Source organism: Brienomyrus brachyistius, chromosome 10, assembly GCF_023856365.1.
Source record: "Brienomyrus brachyistius isolate T26 chromosome 10, BBRACH_0.4, whole genome shotgun sequence".
In the NCBI taxonomy this organism is placed as follows: Eukaryota; Metazoa; Chordata; class Actinopteri; order Osteoglossiformes; family Mormyridae; genus Brienomyrus; species Brienomyrus brachyistius.
This window is the reverse complement of record NC_064542.1, coordinates 18,758,328-18,781,965: the sequence shown is the minus strand read 5'-3', so window position 1 is coordinate 18,781,965 and position 23,638 is coordinate 18,758,328. Positions and strand designations below refer to the sequence as shown.

At 43.6% G+C, this 23,638-nt stretch overlaps 1 protein-coding gene across 2 annotated transcripts in view; it reads left to right on the top strand.

The window, feature by feature from the left end:
- Positions 1–11,148, top strand: part of fgf11a (fibroblast growth factor 11a) — a 51,487-nt gene extending 40,339 nt beyond the window's left edge. For both annotated transcript variants that reach the window (XM_049029557.1, XM_049029556.1), the window contains 2 exons: positions 10,186–10,384; positions 10,998–11,148. In XM_049029557.1, coding sequence (XP_048885514.1) covers positions 10,186–10,384; positions 10,998–11,128 — 330 coding nt within the window. In that variant the 3' untranslated portion in view covers positions 11,129–11,148. The remainder of the gene's footprint in view (positions 1–10,185; positions 10,385–10,997) is intronic.
- The last annotated feature ends 12,490 nt before the right edge of the window (positions 11,149–23,638 follow it).

The following is a 23,638-nucleotide window of genomic DNA, read 5'->3' as shown; positions in this document are numbered from 1 at the left end:
TGATCGATCGAGAGGCGACGCAGCTCTGGTTCACACGTTTGCCTCAGCATATCTGAGTTTGATCTGAGGTTCTCCTAGGACCTGGTACATGCTGTGAAGTCCAGCGTCTGTCAGATCTCTGGCCAGTTATTGGCTAGATGCGGCTAAGCCCGGTGACACGCTGTCCGATGCATCTTTGACTAGCATCACCCGAGTGCGTGTGAACGTGCAGCCTATAGAGGTTTCCCCAAGTGTGGGCAGCTTCTGAAAGTATTCTTGGATTAAGGTATTGACTGCAAAGTAATGGCTTCCCTAATGAGTGGTGACTATGCAGAGGATGGTATTTTATGCGTAATAGTGCAGAATGATCAAACACTGTGCCTTACCAAAGCTGTGCAGTCAACAATGGAGTGCAGTGACTCATCTTGGTTACAGGGAAGTCGGCGTTAACCCTGTTTATTCTCTCGGGATCTCGGCATCCCAGAATTCCCAGAAATCACATCAAAAGTTTCTATCAAAATGTGAAGATAAATAGATCACACTAAATTCTCTTTACAAATACAAAGCAGTTATATACATACAGCCAAAATTTTGAATATCACCCCTATGACAGTAATATATGATATATTTGCCCAATATGTGTAAAATATACTTTTGACATTCAAGCAACGCATATTTGTTGATCAGCACTGTTTTTACATATTTTCATATGTTAAAATTGGTATGGAAGCATAGTTTACTGATTATATATTACTGTATTGGTGGACTACATTCTTTCAGTAGGAATGTTTTTTGTTTTTAATGTGAGTGTGCTGCAGTGTGTTGGCACTGAACCGTACGCGGACCTCGTCTCTAAGGAGAGGCTCTTAATGACTAGGAGCCGCTGTAGATATGCAGTTATCGATAATGGCTGGAAAAATGCTGGGAAAACTCCATGTGCAGCAAGATTAATAGGACAGCTGTTTTCCTGGGTCATTTTTTCGGCGACTTCCCCTTTAAAACAGAGCTGCGTGCGCCTACACTGGGATGTCCCGCAAGCCAAGCCTCCCGTTCCATTTCATGGGCTGCTCCACTTCTCTGCCCTTAATCTAAAACATCTCTGGGAATATCAGAGTGAACCCCCCCTCCCCACACACACACACACACACACACACACACACACCAATGCATGGGTTAGCTGCTGCTGGGCATGCAGGTGCACATGTTTTAATAGCAGAAGAAAGGTGACCCATTTTGCAGGGGGCTTTTTCAGAATCCAACTCAAAGGCAAACAGGGGGTAGGGGGGGGGGGGCAGTGCTGGAGGACACATGGGCTGGGGAAGTCTCTCCCTGACGGTGATGCAGTCCTGCTGCTTGTGTAGCATGCATAGATGCAGCCACTGTCTCTGAAGGCATAGGGTAGGGAGACCCCGAAAGCAGAGCCAACCTGCCTAGCCTGTGGTGGGGGCTGGCATATTGGTGGTGGTATGAACATCTTGAACCTGACACACTACATTGGGCCCGCTGTCTCGGGGGAACAACTGGGACAGCTGTCCCAGGCTCCCAGGTTTGAGGGGTTGCACGTCATGGGGGTCCGCTTGAAGTACTTCTGTGCCGGGCCCAGGAATTTATATGCCGATGGGACAGGCTCTACAGCCCAATAGCTCCAGGGCCTCACGGATGACGGCCACTCTCAAAGTCTTTCATATAAAAAATACATGTACTATGAGCTTCTGAAGAGTGACTGTGTGGTACTAAAATGTCTTGTTTTTTATCTTTAAAGCTGAAATTTCTGTTGACATCACTCTGACCTACCAAAGGTGTGTGTGAACAGATGACATCGGCAGTATAAATCCGTAGTCACAAGACGCCTGTCTGTAGTCAGTATACCTGTCTGTAGTCATTACGCCTTTCTGTAGTCATTATGCCTTTCTGTAGTCAGTATGCCTGTCTGAAGTCATTATGCCTTTCTGTAGTCAGTATGCCTGTCTGTAGTCATTATGCCTTTCTGTAGTCATTATGCCTTTCTGTAGTCAGTATGCCTGTCTGTAGTCAGTATGCCTGTCTGTAGTCATTATGCCTTTCTGTAGTCAGTACGCCTGTCTGTAGTCAGTACGCCTGTCTGTAGTCAGTATGCCTTTCTGTAGTCAGTACGCCTGTCTGTAGTCAGTATGCCTGTCTGAAGTCATTATGCCTTTCTGTAGTCATTATGCCTTTCTGTAGTCAGTACGCCTGTCTGTAGTCAGTACGCCTGTCTGTAGTCAGTATGCCTGTATGTAGTCAGTACGCCTGTCTGTAGTCATTATGCCTTTCTGTAGTCAGTATGCCTGTCTGTAGTCAGTATGCCTGTATGTAGTCAGTATGCCTGTCTGTAGTCATTATGCCTGTCTGTAGTCAGTATGCCTGTCTGTAGTCATTATGCCTGTCTGTAGTCAGTATGCCTGTCTGTAGTCATTATGCCTTTCTGTAGTCAGTACGCCTGTCTGTAGTCATTACGCCTGTCTCTAGTCAGTACGCCTGTCTGTAGTCAGTACGCCTGTCTGTAGTCAGTATGCCAGTCTGTATTCAACACCCTGTGATGTGTTTCATGTTTTTCCTTTTGTCTTCTTTACTTGAAAGAGTTTTTGTTTTAAAACTCGAAAAACAGAAACTCAAGTCATGGAAGGAAAGGTGCTAACTCCACATTAAAACGCGTCAATTCGAGTTTCAAGTTGTAGTCATTCAAACTGGCAATGGGTCCTACCTATGGTATTTGAAAAATATTATTATTTAGCATGACACATTTGTCCAAAGCAAATTGCAGGTGAGGATCATTGAGCAGGGTCCGACAGTTCCTGGAGCAGTTGAGGTTAAGGGTCTTGCTCAAGGGCCCAATAGTGACATCACTCTGCCCGCCATGGGATTTGAACCAGCATTTCACCATAGGCAGTCTTAACCCTCAAAGCCACATAATATATGAGGCATGCAAATTAACCAGAAAAAATAGACCATTTGGAAAAATATGATTTTAATACTCAACTGAGTTGTTTTTACATTGGTTTCAACACTCTGTTTTCAAATAATGACCTGAAGTACTCCTGAGGTTCTGGTGTCCCACTCAAGTTGTCATGTTTCCCATTGTTGACTGATTCAGTGAACTAGATACTTTGGCAAAAAGGCGAGACCGGAATTATGATTTTCTGGGAGCAGGTGTGAATGGTCTGGCTGTCAGACTTTCACATCAATGACAAACAGGCCCCATCATTTTCGTAGAACAGGAACTGGCACGTCAGTGAAAAATACAGTGGAAGGAGTTCATCTCTCCCTCTCTTGCTGGACCCTAGTGGCTGGCAGGAATGCGGCTTCTAGGAACAGCCACAGGAGGTTAATGGCGAGGGAAACCCCCTGTCATTGGCTCTTTGTTCAGGCACACAGCTCAGCTACCTGTGGGCGACGAGGGAAAACTGCTGTCTGGTAAAAATAGTGCTCACTCCTATCCTGACCCATTTAATTCACTGCACACTTTGGAAAAACCCCCCTGAGCTGAACAGAAGCAAGGGGCTGACTTTGGAGAGGAGGAAGGCAGAGAGGAAGGTATAGAAAAAGGGAAAGGAGGTGGGGGGGGAACCTGAGGTCAACCATACAGCAGGAACAACAAAAAGCTTGAAATAAAGTGGGTCAGATACCCGTTTAAACCGCAGCATATACTGGCTCTTTCTTAGTGCTGTAAGGACTATAGTAGTCAGGGGAAAGAAAGCTTCACTGGCTGCAGAAGGTGAAGAACAGAAGATGCTACTGGCTTTAACTACATTCCCATATCAATAGGTGATATATTTCTGGGTAATTATGACAAAAGAATTCTAAAAAGCTCATAATAGGAGGAAATGCGTAGAGCGATGAGTGATGAGTGAAACAGTGGTGTTTGAGTGCACGCCATCTGCATGCGCCTTCCTGATAAATGACTGCTCAGCCCATCCGCTGGCCCCTGTCCCGCTAAGTCTCGCATTGCCACATCCCATTGAGATGCAGGGTGTCGCTGGCTGCGGGACAAGAGATCACCTCAGGTCATGTGATTCCTCCGTGAGTGGAAAGGGGCGGGAAGGGAGGTGGGTGGTAGGAAGAGGGAGACTGAAGAGGAAGAGAAGATACCATCACACGTTTAGCATGCGGCAGCCATATATAAGTAACATTACACGGCCGGAATAATGACTCATTCTCTTCCAAAAAGGAGGTGCATTGGTTTTGGAAAATGGAAAGATCTACAGAATTAGGCAGCACTGTTTAATTTGAGCTTCGAGCATTGCTTTCTGTGAAAAACACAATCAGCAGACTATATCGGTATTCATTTTTAAATTGCATCTACTTAAGATATGGTACTTGCAGATGCCGTTTTGCGCTGTAATAGTGGCCGGAGGCTTTTGCTGGAACTGGCTGGTTTGAATGAGCAGGCCAGCCTGTTAATAATCAGCCCGCAAAACCCTATTTTTGAATGCTGTGATTTTAACAAACGGTGCCATTTATAATCGATATTAGATTTTGCACAATGATGGATGTCCACAGTTTCTTTAAGATTTCCTTTCCAGTTAATGTACACTGATCCCATAGATGACACCTCTGGACATTTCTTTCTGTAACGGGTGTATAAGATAATCCAATAGCAAACTTGTGCTGTGAATGTCATGTGTATTTACTTTACTAATGTCAAAGGGCCCCAGCTCGTCCTGAAGACAAAGCTTTGCTGAAAAGAGCAAGGTAACATTTTAGCGATACCTCAGGCATGCAGAGCCGGGAAAGGTGAAACCTAGAGTACGTCTGCTACATCCTAATAGAGCTGTTCAGAAATCCCTCTGCACAGATGGCTAAGGCTCTGCTGAAGGGGGCTGCTGCAACTCCAAGGAGAGCTGTGGATTAAAGGCGCCGCGATGGTGTGATATAATGTTCACCTTGGCAGCATGTGGAAGGCTGGCTGTAAATAGGCAAATCAGAGGCACCTGGATACAAACCGATAAATGAACAGTATTAATGAAAACAGTAATCGCAGTGATGGGCTAACATAGGGGTTAACGATGAATACGGACTACAAAATAAGCCACACGCCTGCCAGTAGTTCAGCTTTGTGGAGCTCATTCTCCTGTTTCTGTCGTTTCGGCCCAGTCGGCTTTATTAGTCCTTGAATCAGTTCATCGAATGATAAACAGCTGGGAATAATTAACTATGAAATTTGCAAAAGACTTGAAATGCTCATCCCTAAATGTCCAGAACGTTTGAAATGAATTATGTCGCCCCGTTCGTTCACCACTGTTAATAACTCATAACAAGAGTCTTTAAATGTAGTGTGCAGACATCAAAGTATGTAAATATATTTTAATCACAAACAATATGAAGCTGGCATCACCACAGAAATAACATTCTCCTGTACGCACTTAAAAGTGCAAACGCAATGCAAAAATGACATGATTATCATTGTGTTTATCAAGTTAAAATGACAAATGAGACCGACTGAGCATGGAGTTTTAAAAAATGTATCTAACTTTTGTCTCCCATTGTATTAAACACATTTTGCATCTAAATGTTCTCTTGTAGATTAAATACTAGATTGGGTCCTGGATGATCCCAGTGCAGATGTTCATGAGGGTAATAATTAATTTTAAACAACTACTCTGTTGTTTTTTCACATCTAACATATCCCAATGCCTCAGAGAAGGCTTGTTGAAGGTGGCAGGTCATTCAGGCTGTGACTCTCAGGAGCATGGCCACCCCTGATACCCTGGTTTATGCGAACAGCACCGGACCTCAAAAGTAGCAGATTTCCAGGCTGTGGACTCTGTCTTCTTCAAATTAAGCTATTATGACATATTATTTTAAACACCTGCTGAGACATTGGCTATTGGCTATGACAGCAGTGGCTAACTGGAGGACTAATGACCTCATTTGCTGAACTGCTTTGGCTAACAGCAACGTCCTGGCTAATTGCCGCAGTTCGCAGGAGCGTCACCTCTACACAGTCTACCTTAGAGCTTTTACTGGGGGAATTAATGAAAGTGCGGGAGCCAGAGACCTTCAAGATCTTGGTTCACAGTGCTGACCATTAAGCTAACGGGGCAGTATCATCAAAGCCTGTAGAGATTCCCTGACCCTGATCTCACTTATTTGACAACCCCCTGTAGTCTTTCTTGTGACCTTCTGCAATCCACAGAGAAGACAACAATGCTTATTTCACTAAATCAGCAGATCTTTCTCTCTGTCTGATAGACGCAGCAGCAGAGATACGTGAACTTCAGGTATTTGCTGGAAGAAAAGAGCTGGCTCATGGGGGTGGGGGGTATTTTTCCCCTTTGGGAAATCCCCTAGAACACTGCAGTCAAGGTGAAATTAAAAAGACACCTGTTCCTCCCTACAGCTAGGCAGGTGGGGGGGGGGGGGACTGACCATGTGGAAGGTGGAATGGCCTGAGGCTGGGGTTGTGCTTTTAAACTGAATGGTTTCAGCTGGAGGAAAAAAAATGAAATTTAAGCAAACTGCTTTTGATTTCCTTAGTGCTAAGGCATTCAATAACTGAAAGTAATAAAATGAGCTGAGTGGGGAGGTCCCCCCCCAGTGTGCCTCTGGTATAGGACTAGTGGCGCTTTGGAAGGGGGGGGGGGTCTTTCAGACCCCCCTGAGAAAGCTTTCGACATCCTTATGAGATACCGCTGGATTGACAGGTGTAGCTGCTGACATGCTCTCAACGCCTTTAGCACATTGTTCTCATCACAGAACATGAATTTACCCTCTCGGGAACATCAGTAAAGCTCGGCCAGTGGAAAAACCCCATGCCTGCCTTTTCAGTGGAATCCCCACTCCCTGGGCACATGTTCTGCATGTCAGAACTCTGACTAATTCTTGGTTTTAATGTGCTAATACCTATTGACCCTTGACAGGGGTCCTAAATTGACTTGATGCACTAGCTGGCTTTCAAGGATAAAAGGTTGTTTTTGTCATATATCAGTGTAGTACAGGAAATATGCCACGACTCGCACACTTTGTCTTTGTCTGTCCGCAGCTCCTTCTGGCCCTGGCTGATTGCTTCCACATCATGCCAGCCCTTCTAGGCTAAATGTTAGGGTTTTTTTTTTCTTTTAATTTCAGGGCATACAGAGGCCATACTGAGAAACAAAAAGCATTATCTGTCTTTGTTCAGCTCTATCCCTGTTTATTTCTGTCCCTCATCTCTCGCCCGCTTGTTTGCCCACCGGCTCACTGCCCGTGAACGATGAATGATGGACGGCGACATTTGTTACTCTCATGACTATATTTGGAGGTGAGGGTTGGGGTCGGCCAGGCTATCTGCGGGGGTGGGGTAGAAGGGCTCTCCCGTGTCACTTTCTCATAAGTGACGTCCAGATGGACAGTGCTCCCACATTGCAGGTATTTCTCAATCGCCCTATAGATAGCGAAGCTGCTATGTGCTTAGATTCTATGTTTTCCGCTTTTACCCATAGCTGCATCACAGTCTGTTGAGCAGAGTGACAGGAGGGATGAATCTAATTAATGACATTTCTGATGAAAAATAAAATCGAATGCAAAAAAGAGTGTAGCTTTAAGATCAGCACGCCGAAAATGTGACACTAAATACCTAAACTCAAGGAAACGGTGCATCCTGTAAAACCTGCTTGAACGAACCTAGGTGACCCCACTAACATCTCGACTAGGCAATTAGTCCAGCCAGGGTGAAATGCACTTCATTAATTGGGTTCCTGTGGTTATGAGACTGGTGATCAATGCTATAAGATGAACATCCGAAGGCAGTCCTGTGCTATTGCTTTCACAGTTATTAAGTTACTTTAAAATTGCAGTTTTAGCACAAATCCATGCATTGCCTTGATATTTTAGCCAAAATCCAAAACAGCCCCTTCTGGAAGAACTATCCCCCTCCCCAATGGATTTGTGTTGAAACACTCTTGATTTTTGTTCTGCTAAAAGGTCCACAAACAAGCCTTGCTTTGGGAAGTATAATCTCAACTAGCCATGAACAAACATAGTTTCTGTTCTCGGCTGCTGGATTACATTCAGTTTGTCACCTCAGGGTAGTGTGACCCCTGCTGGCTGAAAAAGAGAATTGCATTGTAACGGAATAACAGGTTTGGATGTGTGGGAATTTTCATGCTCTCTCTTTCATATATACAATATATAGAGAGGGAATGTGTGTGCGTGTATATACACACACACTCTATCTCTGCCTCATATGTATGTGAGTGTGTATGTATGTATAAAGAAGGAGAGAGGCTTTTCTTTTGGTGCTAAGTTGCAAACTGCATTTCTGGGGATGTCACACTGTGGACAGCAGAGAGACGCTGGTGGTTGGCATTCCAATGTTTGCTCCTCAGTGGATCAGACATCAGTGACCCATCTGGACTTAGCACACACGCAGAGCTGAAAGCGCACTTCAAACATCACGCCGCGCGTGCTGCCGGGAGACGCCGGCGCAGAGCTTACGATCTCCACTGCTGTCAAGTCCTAGGAACTCCCCATACTTCACTGATTCCTTACAGCTGAAGAAAGTGGGAGAAAATGAACGGAGAAAGGGGTGCTGAGGAGAGAGAGACAGCAGTGTGGTGTCATTGATGTACAGTTGTCCGGTTTTGCTCTTTTTGCTCTAAGACTTGATGTTTTAACCCCACTGTGGAGCCAGCAATCATTGCTGAACCTGCATAGATGACTTAACTTAATGGGACGTTGCTTGTTCAGGAGAAGGTGGGAGGGCTGGAGGGGTAAGAGTCTTTGGTGGGGGGGTTTATATAATGAAGAGGCCTATTTGCAGCCATGCGATTCTGCCCACAGAGGCTGTAAATGGCTGCCTCCTGTTTGCAGAGGTGGGGGGGGGGGGGCGACTGTGGCCTTTTCAGACGTTACTTCGTGTGTAATTTTAGTCCGCATGTGCTAGTTATTGAGCGCGGTACTGCTGTTTACTGTCACTCTCTGAGGAGGTCTCATTTTAATCACTGCCTTCAAGTGTTAATTACCAAGAAGCTCAACTGGTTCGGAAGCCGAGCCACCTGGTGGCTTCAGGCTGTAATCAGCGGCTAATTGAAAAACCGCTAAGCGGGACTCGAAGGTACATGATGACGCTGGGGAGTTGATGATTCTAATCCAGCCAACCTCACCCCCCCCACCCCCCCCCCAACCTAAATCATCCCACCCTCCCTCTGTTCCCCGGAGATGTCTTCAGTGAAGCTCAGTGGGACTATGTTAGCTTAGCTTATGGAGTTAAACCAGCAGTGGTGTGAGATGACACACATTACTCATCGCCATTTATGGCCAGAAGTAGGAATAACAAGACGAGTCATAATAATAGACAGCGCTACTTAATAAAGGGATGGAAGGGCTATAAAAAAAATATATGAGCTGGTGGACCCCGGACCAGTCCAGTGTGCAAGACTGATTAGTGCGATGGTCCCCCTTACAGTCCTCCAGGCCTCGCACATTGTACCTCGGCCCCATCTCTTCCTCCCCAGTCTTCTCCCATACCAGCCTTTCCCTTTCTTATTTCTTTTCATTACACCTTTTCAGTAGCTTTTATATTACTATAAATAGCAATAACCCTGAAAAATAATGCTCCTCTATTTACATATTAGGATAAGCACAGCCAAGCAGATATCACAGACTGACATTTGGAGTTACAGCTAATGAACAGGGCTCCTCCGACATTTCTATAGCTGGTAACTCGCATAAATCAAGGGACAATCCCGACATGAGATTTTGATGAGAGTGGAATTAGAATGGGAAATAGATTTGGGTTAAAGCTTCAGGGTGTGAAGCAGGGAGTGAAGGCATGATGTAAGGCGTTTTAAATATCATTCATCACTTAGTTGTTCGTTCGTTCTTTTTTTAATGGCAAGCACGCTCCTGTGGCCTTGTCACAATGAAATGTGGTGCCAATTTTCCCAGTATCTAGCTTGGAACCTGAAAAAGGTTGATACGTTTAACAGAAAAGTTAAAAAGTCTTTACCTCCGAATGTCATATTTTTATGAGTGTCTGTTTGCTTGTATGCCAGCACGTATGCAAATGTGTGCTTGCATAGAACTATAGAAATGTATAGCCGTTGTAAGTTTGCTGGGTATATCCAGCACACCTGTGCTAATGGTATTCGTTGCAATCTCTTTCTTCAAGGGCCAGGGGCACCTGGCTACTGCATTGAAATGTATTGGTCCTTTGAGGGAACAGTCTGAATTTAATCTGTGTAACCAGTGTGTGTTTGTGATTCGCAGGAACACTTCACGCCAGAGTGCAAGTTCAAAGAATGCGTGTTTGAGAACTACTACGTGACATACTCCTCAATCCTGTACCGGCAGAGCCAGTCGGGTCGGGCTTGGTACATCGGAATCAACCGAGATGGACAGGTCATGAAGGGAAACCGGGTCAAAAAGACCAAAGGGGCAGCCCACTTTCTGCCCAAACTCATTGAAGGTGAGCCTCTTCCCTGGAGCTGCTGCTTCTTCTCTCTTTGCTGCCCCTTTTCTGCAGGTTTCTTCTCTCAATGCTGCTCTTTCATATTCTGAAAAAAAAAAAGCCATGAGAAATGGCTCGGCCGTCATACGACGGCTTCAATGAAACATGGAGTTTCTGTCCAAACCTGTACATGCCGAGAAAGACCTCATTATGCACAAGTCCATTGGGCTCTTTCTGACCGGTCCTGCTCCGCCGGTCCAGTTACACTCGGCAGCTACTCACCAATAGATTTCAGCCAGGTGTCGCAGTTTCGGATTTTTATAGTGACAAGTATTAAGGGAGCACAGTGTCATTTAAATGATTTTTGTTATCTTGCTGGGGGTTGGATGCTTAGTGGTGTTGGCTGGGGAGGGGGGGGGAGGGGGTAGAGGAGGTTGGACCTCTGCAATACAGAGAACTAAGCTGGAAGCAGTCATTATGTAGGTGACAGTTGATTATATGATGGTTCTGAATGCTCACGTCATTGAATCAAGTTTGTTTTTTTTTTACAGCAACTGTCCATTCTCCAAGCGTGCCGCATTATTAATTCTGTTATGTATTCTTTCCCTGGTCTCCCATGGTACCTGCACAGTGGCTATGTACAGAGAACCATCTCTGCATGACATCGCCGAGCAGAGCCCACCAAGGAAGACTGCCAAGACGTCTGACTCACCTGTCTTGCAAAACAGCAAGAAAGATCCCCCCAAGACGAATACCTCCTAGCCCACACAGAATTGGGCGGGGGGCGGCTGGTTCAGGGTCCATGGCAGGGAAAGAATTCTTGAGCTTCATTTAGAGAGCTCAGTTCCCCATTATGCCCTGGGGTAAATGGAAGACCTCCAGGAATGTTTTACATAAAGGGTGCCCACATCCTCACGTCTGATAAAGTCCACCCAACTTGAGCTGGGATGGCCAAGCAATAAAAAGTAGAACTCAGAGACAAAACTGTGGCACCTTCGAGTGAAATGGTAACAGTAAGAAGAAGGAGACATGCTGTATGTTGAAAGGATGACCTTTCATCACTCATACCAATGAGCAGTCAGACAGCGCTCACTGCGAGAATCAGCTTTGGTTTTTATCTGTCCCCTTTTGCTTACCTACTCAGCTGCTTCATCAGAGAGGTCACCAAACTGACGCCCCATTTCTCCTGAGGGAGCTACAACCACAGCAAGCCTGCATTAACCTGATTGTGTTACACGGCAGAGCCAATCTGATTCGCTGCATGCCTGAATTAACAGGATAAAATTCTACCCAGTAAATTCGATGAGACCCTTTGTAATCCCACCCTCACTGAAGAAAACTACATTAATTTAACGCCTGTGCTATCCCACATGAACCCTACCCTTTCCAGCCTGCAATAACAGAAAAGAGCTACACGCATACAAGCCTATGCTATTCTGACTGGCATTGACTAATTAAGCACGCTGGCTGCCACACTTATCCAAGGAAGCTACACCTGCTGCTTCACACTGCGCTCATCTCCAGCGGTTGTTCGCCTGTGCAAAATCAGGGAAGCCACGTGCTAATGAAAGAAACTAAATTCAGCGCTAACTTGAGCAACATGGGTTAGCTTCTCCAGCACAAAGGCTACGCTGAAGATTTCCTGCTATCTTGAATTTGCTCCAGCCAACATGTCCCTCGTCTTCCAGAGCCCCGTGTTCACCTAAGGGCTCCATCTGTTCGGAAAATAGCCAAGTCCTCTAAAAGAGTGAATATCTCTGGAGCATTTCCTGGTTCTCAGCCATGTTACTGCAGCTCACCTGCTTTTGGAAGTTGGTGATACAGTTTATCTCAATACTATTGTCAGAACCATCAGAATCAAAATATAAGGATACCTAATTCGTTATGTTGTTCACAAAGGTTTTTAAATCCATCAGCACCCTGCTCTAAATTGTCATACATTATCATCATCACACATGGTGGCATTAAATATAATTTGGTTCAGTTTTTCCCTCAGGGCTATATATTTTTTTGCCATTTTGGTAGTCAGGAAATCGTGGTCTCACACCAGCGCCATCATAGCTACCATCATTATTGGCATATCTCTTTAAAGGGAGGTGTTCTTTATCTCGGAATGTCATTGTCAAATTACGACTCTTTTGTGTGGTTCAGGTCCAGATTGCTAAGGAGTTTTCTCGTAAATCATCAAAATGAGATTTAAACTGAGGCACACTGACCTATACTGTGCTGCCGTTTGTACTGTAACGTTGTCATGTGTGTCCGATGATATTCATTATTAATTATAAATCCACCATGTGAGTCCCATAGCCTAGTTTAAACATGAGTAGCCCAAAATGTATCTGAAGAAAATGCAATATACCAAAGTGTTCCAATACGTAGTGGTAAAGACAGCCATAGTTCTCTCTATGTGCATTTCAAAAAAAATCAATGCAATAACTTGACTCTTTGCTCATGAAATACACTGTTCAAGGTTAAGACGGTCAGTTTGTCCGATAACTTCTGAAGTTGAAAGTTACTCCATGAGTGTTTTCCTCAAAGGTGTTTGAGGGCCAATTAACTGCCGGCAGAGCCACTTGCAAAACTTCCCAGAAACAATCGAATGCTACAGGAAGCTTAAATCATCCACTTGACTCTCATCTCAGGAGAGGGAATACAATTACGGAGCCTGGGGGGGTGGGATGGGGTGTCTTTAGTCACTGCACGGCAGTAGTGTTCAGGCAGGTCAACTAAGTTGTGCAAAAGACTGGGAGGCCAAGGTCCTTTTGCGGCACATGCCCACTTCAGCGAAAACTACACTCCCAGCGTCTCTGCATTTTCTAGCCTCCAGGATCAGGTTGGCTGTTGAAATTAGCCCAAGACTAAGTCCGCTGGGTACAACAAGCCTAATGGTTACCTGTTTTACTTGACTAATGACTTCAATTAGGCGATTGAGCTGGGCTACTGTTTCCCAAAATGGGACGCCTCTAGGCTAGAAGCAACACAACTCCACATTCAAATTGCTCAGATTCCAAATTATTGCAAGCCCCCCGACATCAAATCTGCTTCTAAAATACTTTATAGCTACCCTAAACAGTTTGAATTAGGAAACGAAGATTGGAGCAGATTTCAAGAGGAACATGAAAGAGATTAAATGAGGCAAATGTCAGAAGTTTGGTTCGTCTATATCATTTATCTGCGTCATACGTTCATGTATCTTTCCCAGAAGAACTTTGTGCACGATTCATTGTGCCGACTGAGTGCTACAGTGTGAACCAATCCTTGAGAAACAGATTAGGCATTGTGTATTAAATCACGATTGGAGAAAATCATGCTCTAATTCCATTCTCCCACTACTGTTTCTGCCAATCAATGTACGCCTGTGTCTCTGTAATTATAAATGCATCCATTAGCTCTAAGTGTGAATGGAAAGACTAGATGAGAAAGTACCATTTAGCAGTGTTGACAAGCAGCTTTAAGATCCCTCTTTTGGATATCATTTGAGCTCAGAAATTTCAGTCTTCAAGGGATTACAGCTGCCGGAATTGTTTACTGCAGAGTTAAATAGATGCACATCTGCATTCATGCCTGTGTGTCTGTGGTTCCCCTGTTTCATGTTGGACAGTGCAGCCATAAATGTGTGTTCCCCTGTTTGGGATGACTTTCATATGTGTGTAGAGGGAGGCAGGGGGCGCCCTTTAGTCAGGGAAGGCCCAGAGATAGGGGAGTGCTTTGGTCTTTTGGGTCTGGCTGGGCCCATAAAGAGACACAGCGTGCTCAGTTCATAATTGCCGAGTTATGGTGGTTTTGATTTGATCCAGGTACACCCATCAATATTACAATGATGATCTGTCCCTACGAGGAGATCACCACTACAGAATGAAACAGGTGCTCAGAGAGGATATTCTGATTATTGTAGCAAAAACGTGTTTTAATGTATTTAAAGTGAATGTTTTGCTTATGAAACCTCCGTGTTAGACTTTGATTTTCCGGCAGGCTGTGTTTTTACTTCATCTTCCCCAAAGAAAATGAAAATCTCATCATGGGAGGAATGATGGTGACGAATGTCATCGCGCTAACTCACAGATTCATCCTGGTTCTGCTCTGGGGATCGTTATTACGATTTAATGTAAGTGTAATTGCCTCATCATTTTCAAATGAGTGCATTTGGGGGTTGCACTGTCGTGGGGGTGTAGGTGATTTGGGACTGCAGAAACTGCCTTAGCATTGTCTACAGAGGATTTTACTCTGGTGGAACAGATAGCATGCTTTGGTTTAATGACCTGTCATCAAAGTAGGAAAAAAAAGCCATTTAATTGTCATTTAACTGACATATCTAGCCAGGAACTAATCCTCTGGTTACTGGTCTGCTGTAATATTTGTCCTCAGCCTGAGAGTCGACCTCCCGAATGAGTATGGCTTTGCAAGTGATTGTGTGTGGTAGGTAGATGTTGAAGACTGGGTAGTGCATGAAGATGCTGTTGACAGTGAGGATGATGCTGAGGATTACCTGGTCATTCCTGCTGGTTAAAGCTCTCTCAGAAAAACGTCTTTTTAAGACCACAGAGATTCTGCTCACTAACTGTATGTGTACGTCTGCATATGTGTGTGTATTTTAGGTGTGAGACAAATTAAGGACCTATATAAAGAAATTAACAGATGGCAATAGTCAATGTTAGTAGGCAATGGTTATATAAGGCTACTGTGACATAAATGATATGAGTGGAAATATGTGCTTAAAAGATGAATGTGTCAGTCCCTCACATTTATCTTCAATGTTCTCACGGCTGCTGATATTAGGTATTGTGTTTGGTGCTTTGAAGAGCACACCCCCATTTCTCACATCTGCAATGCAGCAGAATAACTAAAAAAAATAAAACCTCACCGTCACTAAAACCAGGATCCTATCCTCGCATATTTAATCATCCAAAGGGCACCGTACGACCCATCCGAGCCTTTGTTGAATGCTGCCTGTAGGGGGAATATCCATTTTTCCCACATCTGTCCGTGCGATATCAGAGCAGAGAGGGGAGCCCACCTAGAGCGCCCGCTTCCCCTGAGTGCCTCAGAAGGTGACCTGTGAGCGCTGTATCGCCATTCCCAGCCGCAATCCCGCCATGTTCGCTGGGGTCCTGTATTTCACTTCCGCCTTTGATCTTTTGATCACCGGTAACCCAGATTTACCTGCCAAGGTCACACGCCGTCCGCTGAACACACTTGCCCTCGAAGCGTTCTGAAGCCATTCTGCCCATCCTTAGGACTATGGGCCCGGATTTTTGTGCCACCTGATCAATGCAGCAGTTGTACTTGTTTATTTGGAAAGTTTTAGCTCATTTTTATTGTTATTTTTTTTGTCATTGTTTTCTTTACAGCGTGTGATATTTACCTTTTCTGATGTAATGTGCCAATTCTAAACCCCGGCCAAGGGAACAAAATGCGATTGCATAAAGAAACAAAAAGAAGAACTTAAATCTGCACCTTTAGGGTGATCTTCTGTCTTTGGAGCCTGAATCGGATGAGCTGTCAATCAAAAACATGCCCAGCCCCTTCATCTGCAGTGAAACCAAATAGCACCCCATTGCTCTGAGAAGCATTTGCTCACATACATCTCTATAGCTAACTGCGTGACGCGCTCTGTGATCGACTGATGGGGTCTACTTGTATAAAATTGCTCTGGAGGATTTGTACTGCAAGGGTGATCTGGGTTATCACCAGGAAGTCTTCCAAAAAATGAAAAAGTTCTTCTGGTCTTCCAAACCATCCAACAAACAGAAATTATACAGTCTTCCATCAAAAGCCAGGGGGACATATGACAGTATTTTTTAAAGATGGCACAAAGCCAATAAAGAATTATTACAGCCTACCTTTTCCTCTGTTACTAAAAAAATGAACTATGACAAGGAACTGCTAATGACAGCAATATTCGGTCCTCACAGTGAAAAGGACGCAAGTGAGACAAGCTCTTTGTCGCCTTGGAGCAACATTTTTGGCTCTGTGGCGGAAGAAGCAAGGAGACGCATTTATGCGAAGCATGCATGCACCAACATTTACTGGATACATAACAAAGACAATTTCCTGATATTTAATAACTCAACACCCATACTTATTTCCTCAACCCTTGTCTCTGCATTTGCAAACTTACCTGTAATCATTTCTATAATAACTGACAATGAGAAACATATTATTGAATATTATTGAATAAAACAAATATATTTGTATGATTGTAAATCTTGTCCATTGTATGTTTTTGTGCCACCTCTCGATATCCCTAGACTTCTGTTGGCACTTCATACACCTCCAGAGGTAGGAGTTTGAAACCCGTCCCCCTATCTGTGTGAACAGTTTGTTTCATTGGATTGCTCTGGGTACTCGAGTTTCTTCAAACGGACCAAAAACGTGATTTTCGGCGTCTATTGTGTGTGTGTGTGTGTCCCAGTATGTGTGTTGCCCTGCGATAAACTGGCATCCCAAGCAGCAGGAAATTGGACGTCAATCATTTTCATTATGTAATTCACAGGCATGTGGCGTCTAACATTTCGGTTACTTAAGAAGAACAAGAAGAACTTTAATAAAGTAATCAAAGTCCTTTTGAACATTTCCCACAATAGCATGAAATGAAGTGTCAGTTGAGATGTTGTGTTCAGTAGACATTTATGCATTGTGAATGTCTTGCTAAACAGATTTCCGTGCCCGTTTTTTCCACAAATGTCTGAAACACTTAAGCGGCTTAAATAATGCCTGTTTGGACATCAGCTCCGGAAGGACACTAATCACCTTCTATTGTAATTAAATTGCCAGCTTTCCCGATGTTAAAGATACTGGATTTGGGAGCCGCCAGTGCGTTTCAGCAGCACTGCAAAGACTTTTCGGAGACTAGGTGCCGTGTAAGTCAAGGTGCAGTATGGCTGTCTGAGGAGCATTTGCTCACATAAATCTCTATAGCTAACTGCGTGATGCACTCTGTTGTTGGCCTGTTGGGGTCTACTTATATAAAATGGCTGTGGAGGATATGCACTGCAGGTTACAGCATTTGTGTTAGGCTACAGGACTTTCACTTACTGTGCACATATGCCAAGTGGTGCGTCTTAACGGTCTTCTATATCCTAGTGTTAACACTGATCTCTGCTTTTTCCATTTCACATTTTACCATCAGATAATAACTAGAACCTGTCGGCACGACTACAATGTATTCCCCAGACTGAACTGTCACCCCTGCCTAGCACCTAATCATTCTCCTCTGACACCCACCATCATACCTCTAGTCTCCTACATTAGACTTGGGCAGCATCTAATTTTTCATACCGTCATACCATCCACATTTTATACTATGGTATGCAATATTAAGACAGTATTCCAGTTTCTGGGAGGGGGTGATATTTGGCCACGATAAATTTCGCCTAAAAAACATATCACAGTATGCCGAAGATATTGCCGTAGTACTGCCCTATGCATTCTCCTCACCCGTTCAAAAATCTTCATGATAAGCCCAACTTTGTGTGACTTGATGCAGTGTAGTCAGGTTGAACAGGACTAGGGCTAAGTAATACGATAAAATTCCTCCACAATAAATTTCAACAAACGAGTGGGTCACCCATGGTAAATTTCCCCAAACAAAAATACTGCAGTGTGCTGAAAATATTAGCACCCTAACTTAACTTACACTCTCTTCTCACCTCTCCAAAGAGTCTTTATTGAAAGTCCAGCTTTGTGTGACTGATCTCAGTGTAATCAGAATCACCAGATCAGTGCCTGTACGTTCATTTGCCAGTACTGACCAGACCTAGGGCTAAGTGACATGATCATGAATAAATTCCCCTATTATAAATTTTGCTGACTTGCTACCAGACTGCTACCAATAAAATTTGCTGAGCGGGGTGGCTGGCGAGGAAAAATAATTGTAAACTTTATTTTAAAATATTCAGAAAATCATCCCGCACCTCACAGTTTGAAAACCACTGAGCTATACAATGTTCCTGGGAAGTTTGAAAAACATCCAAACCTTCAGAATTCCATTGCTCACAAGATGGCTGCTGCAGCCTCCCTTTCCATTCTCTGCTGCCACCTAGTGCTGTTGCTTCAGTCTTGGGTAATTTGTCTCAGGTGTCCAGGTGTAGATTTTCAGGTGTATACTTTCATCCATATAAGGTTTTTATTATATATCCTTTTCACAAGGTCAAGCATCTTCTGCAGTCATCCTTTTTTTGCTGTCACTATGCGGCGGTGCGTCAATTTTTGGGTGACCTGTTTCAAAATGTAATCAGTTCCAGTTTATCACCCCTACAATACCTCAGCAAATTTTGAAAAAGATCCATCAAATACATTTTGAGTTATTGCTTTAACGAGAACGTGTCTGGCAGCAATGGTGGAATGGTCCCAAGGAATACAATAAAAAGCCAAGAATGAAAGAAACAACATTAAAAAATGAATGTTAAAATATTTAATCGTATAGGGAACCAAGAGCAATTCATACTACATACATAAAAATCAGGAATGTAATGTGTACTTAAGCCAAACATTAAATATAATCATCCTTCACCAAATTGCTTCACCAAGTGATTAATTATCTTCAGTGTTCTTAGTAGTGGATCCAATTTTACTTTATGTTGTAAAGTATTATATAGCCCCTATTAATGTTTTCCTTGCCAATTTGGCTTTATTGTACTCATATTGAAAAGACAATTTATTCATTTTTTTAATTGGATTTTTCCCCTCGATTTTCATCAGATCAAATGGGTTGCTTTGTATTGCTCTGAGTGTGTGAGCTTAGCGTGCCGTATAAGTGGTACTGACAAACTCTTGGGGATTACACGTGTCACAAATGTTCATGTCTGTCTAGATTTATGTAAAACTGTAGTGGTCTGTCCATGGTGGTGATAAATTTCATTAAGGCTCTTCATCAAAGCCATTAGTGGACAAACAACCGTGCCGAACAGTGACATGTTGGGTGTCCAGACTGTTTAAGAAACGGGAATTTTTCTTCCTCTTATTTAATAAACCCCTTTTGTCTAGTAAACTCGTAGAGGCAGTTAATTAAGACAGCAGATTTCTTCTAATTTAAAGAAGACGAAGATATAAATGATCCATTAGTTCCTGCACATTGCTATAGCTTTGTATTCACACTAATTCTCTACATGGTCTTGTCTGAATTAAATCAGTCACACATGTGTTTGCACTTGTGTTTTATTTACTTCCCCATAATTCCCATAATGCACTCGTTTTCTGCTGGTATTGTCCTACACAAATTAAAGGTACTGTACAGGATATGCATTCCAATACATGAGACCCACTCTCCCTTTACTGAAATATAAACTGGTAGGGAACAAGCAAATTCATTTTCCGACAGAGCTGCTCATTTCATAGATAGCTATCACATTTTTTTCCTTTCTCAATCAACACATAACACACACATGTAAGATCTTTAACACATAACCCAACCAACCAAAGTCTTAAGTTATGGAGCAGCCTCTTCTGGGTTCACGCAAGGTCTTGCAGGATTAATGAAATCAGATATAGGGTCTTTACAACATTCCGTTTGTTTTCTCAGCATCAGGTTGGATCATCGCTGCCTCATTGTGTCATATCTCTTAATAATGGTTGTGTAGTGACTATACCGAGCCACCATTGGTTGATTTAACAGATACCCTGTTTCCACTCTTGCCCACTACTGGGTGTGGCCTTGGATTGAACAGTGTGATGAATTTGTCTACGTTCTCCTGTCTGGTTGAAACTTTTTTTCCCACAGTCACATGAATATGCTGCTTTGTTGTTGCTCATTTACATATAGTTTATTTCACCTTTTGTTCTGTACCCTGGTAGGGTAGTTTCCTCCCATCTTTCTATTATACCACAGTTTGGCAGGGTTTATGGCTGAACACTGGGGTGGCATGGTGGTGCAGTGGTTAGCACTGTTGCCTCACACCTCTGGGACCTGGGTTCGAGTCTCCGCCTGGGTCACATGTGTGTGGAGTTTGCATGTTCTCCCCATGTCATCGTGGGGTTTCCTCCGGGTACTCCGGTTTCCCCCCCAGTCCAAAAACATGCTGAGGCTAATTGGAGTTGCTAAATTGCCCGTAGGTGTGCATGTGTGAGTGCAAGGTGTGTGAGTGTGCCCTGCGATGGGCTGGCCCCCCATCCTGGGCTGTTCCCTGCCTCATGCCCATTGCTTCCGGGATAGGCTCCGGACTCCCCGCAACCCAGTAGGATAAGCAGTTTGGAAAATGGATGGATGGATGGATGGCTGAACACCCCTTCTGTGTACCTTGAAATACTTCCTGCATTCCTTTTCTCAGTCATATCCATCTGACTGGGCAATCCGAACACATTCCATAACTGAAGTGTTCCGATTTTTGTGGCCATTTGCTTGAACCCATTTTGGAAACGCCCTCAAGTGTCTGGTACCATCTTCAAAACCGGAATCTCTCATCACTCTCATCAGAACTTTGTGTGCCTGGAAGTTTACGTCAACTAAATATTGACTCTATAATGTTATTCAGTTTTGTTGTGTTTCTCAAAGTGAGCACAAAATATTAATAGTAGCTACTATAATAATCTATCACCAGGACTGAGTACTTTGAGGGTAGCGACCTCAGTAATTCCACTGCTAAATCTTGCCATAGTGTATCTGGTAGTTGTGTTAATCGCAACACCTCCGACGCACCAAGGCATTACACAAGCTGCCAACTGTAACGGGCTTATTTCTTTCCTTTCTTGTCCATGTAAAGCCACCGTAGTTTGTTCTTTAAATGCTGCTTGGTTCCCCCTTTTCCTAGATGTCCCTTAGCTAGCATGAATGCTCTTTCATATTGTGCTCTCTGTAACACTGAGTTTTCTCCACAGGGCCAGGAATCCCCCTACACATAATTCACTGGCTACGGCGGCATACGGTGTACATTTTTCAAAGTGTCCTCTCTCAACTGCTCCCCTCACCTAGCTTACTTGGCTTTCGTGCTTCATCTACCTCCCTTGTCATTAGAAATCTGGAAAGAAACGTACCTCTAGGTGCCTGTCAGAGCTGCAAAGAATGCTTTTCTGTATTCTAGTCCTAAAACGAAGTTTGTGTCTTATCTATTAGACATCCCAGGGGCTCTGAGAAAATCACAAACCGTGGCATAAATGCACTGTCGTGCGATTCTCTGGATTCAGAGTTAGCCCACGTCCTTGCAAACGCTTCAGGACGGTATACAGGTGTTTGTTATTTCTCTCTTGATTTGATGCACAATATTTACACAGTGACATTATCGGGTATTTTCTCAACTCTTTGAGGGGAGGTTATTTGGGAATTAGCTCACTGGCAGAGAACACACCAAACGTACGCTGCCAAAAGAATGTGGACATCCCTATTAATTGGTGACTTTCAACTTAGTATCATCATAGGATAGCATGGTCTCCAGTAGTCTTGTTAGGGTCTTGCTTTGTTAGGAGTTACAGGTACTACTTAGGCTAGCACTTGGGTATTACTTGGAAGCTCAGCCTAACTGCACTTATGCCTAGTTGACTCCATGACAGTATGTATGTTTGCAAAATGCAATTTTCCTCACTTATACGTTGCTTTAGACAAAAGTGTTTTGCTAAATATGTAAATGTAAATCAAGGATTCCATGTTTCTAACAAATCAGTTCTTCACAATTCTGCCCTGACAGAGTTGCCCTGTGAAGTGCTGGTGAATTGGACACGTCTAGGAGAAAGTTCCGCTGTGAAGTATTAGGCTAAACTCTTCGAAAGTGACCTGATTAGGCAACACTGACACACAACCTGAACGGCAGCAAATCCCACCAGCAATGTTCATCTAATGGACATCAAACATCTAATGGAAAACCTTCCCAGAAGAGTAGAGACTGTTACAGAAACAAAGGTCGGGCCAACTTTATTCCCTTGTTTTTGGTCTGAGATGCTGGATAAACTGGTGTCTGCAAATTTTTGGCTAAATAATGCAAGTTAAAAAAGTGTAAATTTCATTATGACCTGCAAATGTTCTGATATGACACGACTCAGCTCCAGTTGGTAGCAGCCTCACTACAGTTTGCTAAACAATGTAGGACATAGTCTTGTAGAAAATCATGTACTACTGGTATAGGGTTGTGTACTCTGATAATTGGCCCATTTGGCTGTCTCAAATCAAAGCAAGTCTCCCTTTCCTTCAGTGACAATGAACTATGCATATTCCATACAATATCCTATTAATATTTTTGTTATTTTACTCAAAGTGGCTGTTTAGATGAAGAAGAACTGTGATGGATTAGTGCCCCATGCTGGGTTGTTCCCTGCCTTACACCCATAACCTCTGGGATAGGTTTCAGACCCCCCGTAGTCCTGAATAGGATAGCTATTACAGAGAATGGATGGATGGATGGATGGATGAAGGGGAGAATGATTTTCTCTGTCTGCACAACGTATGCATGATATTTGATGTTTTCAGTTTCTTTTTCAATAATATTATAGGTTGCACCTGAATGTATGCGCTTTTTTAGGTTCGATCCACCCAGGCATGCATTCAGCCTACCGGACATGCTGTCATGGGCAGTGACATAGGCGCAGTCAGAGGGCACCCCGATGGTGTTGACAGTTTGCTTATTTATCTTTTTGACTGGTGAAATGTTCTCGGCCGCTGCACATATGGCGTGCCTGACCTCACGGTGGGCATTTTTTTTTTTTATCTCTGCCTTGCCTATATAGTTTATGTTTCTACATTTGTAAACAACTTTTATCTGACTCTTACCTTTGAATTTCACTTTCGATTTCATTCCACCTTTTCTCCTGGCGTGGTTTACGTTCTCCGTTATGACAGTCTCAGTTTTTTGCGGTTTCACCCGCCGACGTCGCAGACATCTGTTCCTCAATTCATTCACAGAGGGAGCCAGCCTCCACTGAGACAGGGAGTATGAGATAAGATACTTCCTAGAGAAACTTATGATGCACATAAACCCATAACACTATCTCAAACCTGGTTGCCGACCTCATTATTCGCAAATGGAAAGTATTGAGCAGCTTGTTTGCGTGAAATGTCGTGCAACAGTGGTGCTCTCCAGTGTTACATAATTGCAGCCATACAGTAGGACCCTCATTGACTTTAAGACCCTCACCAACTGCAAAAAGTTCAAAAGACATTAACCATCTCAAACCTAGCCTCACTGGGCGTTTGAGAGAGGTGAACGCAGGAATAATCGACTTATCCACAGAATATGTTTACGTGGCCGTTTTTATGCCTTAATATTCATGTTAATTCTCCAGTTAGCTGGTCTAGCCTGAATTAAATCTGTCACACATACGCTCAGGTTTCACACACCTCATTTTTAATTT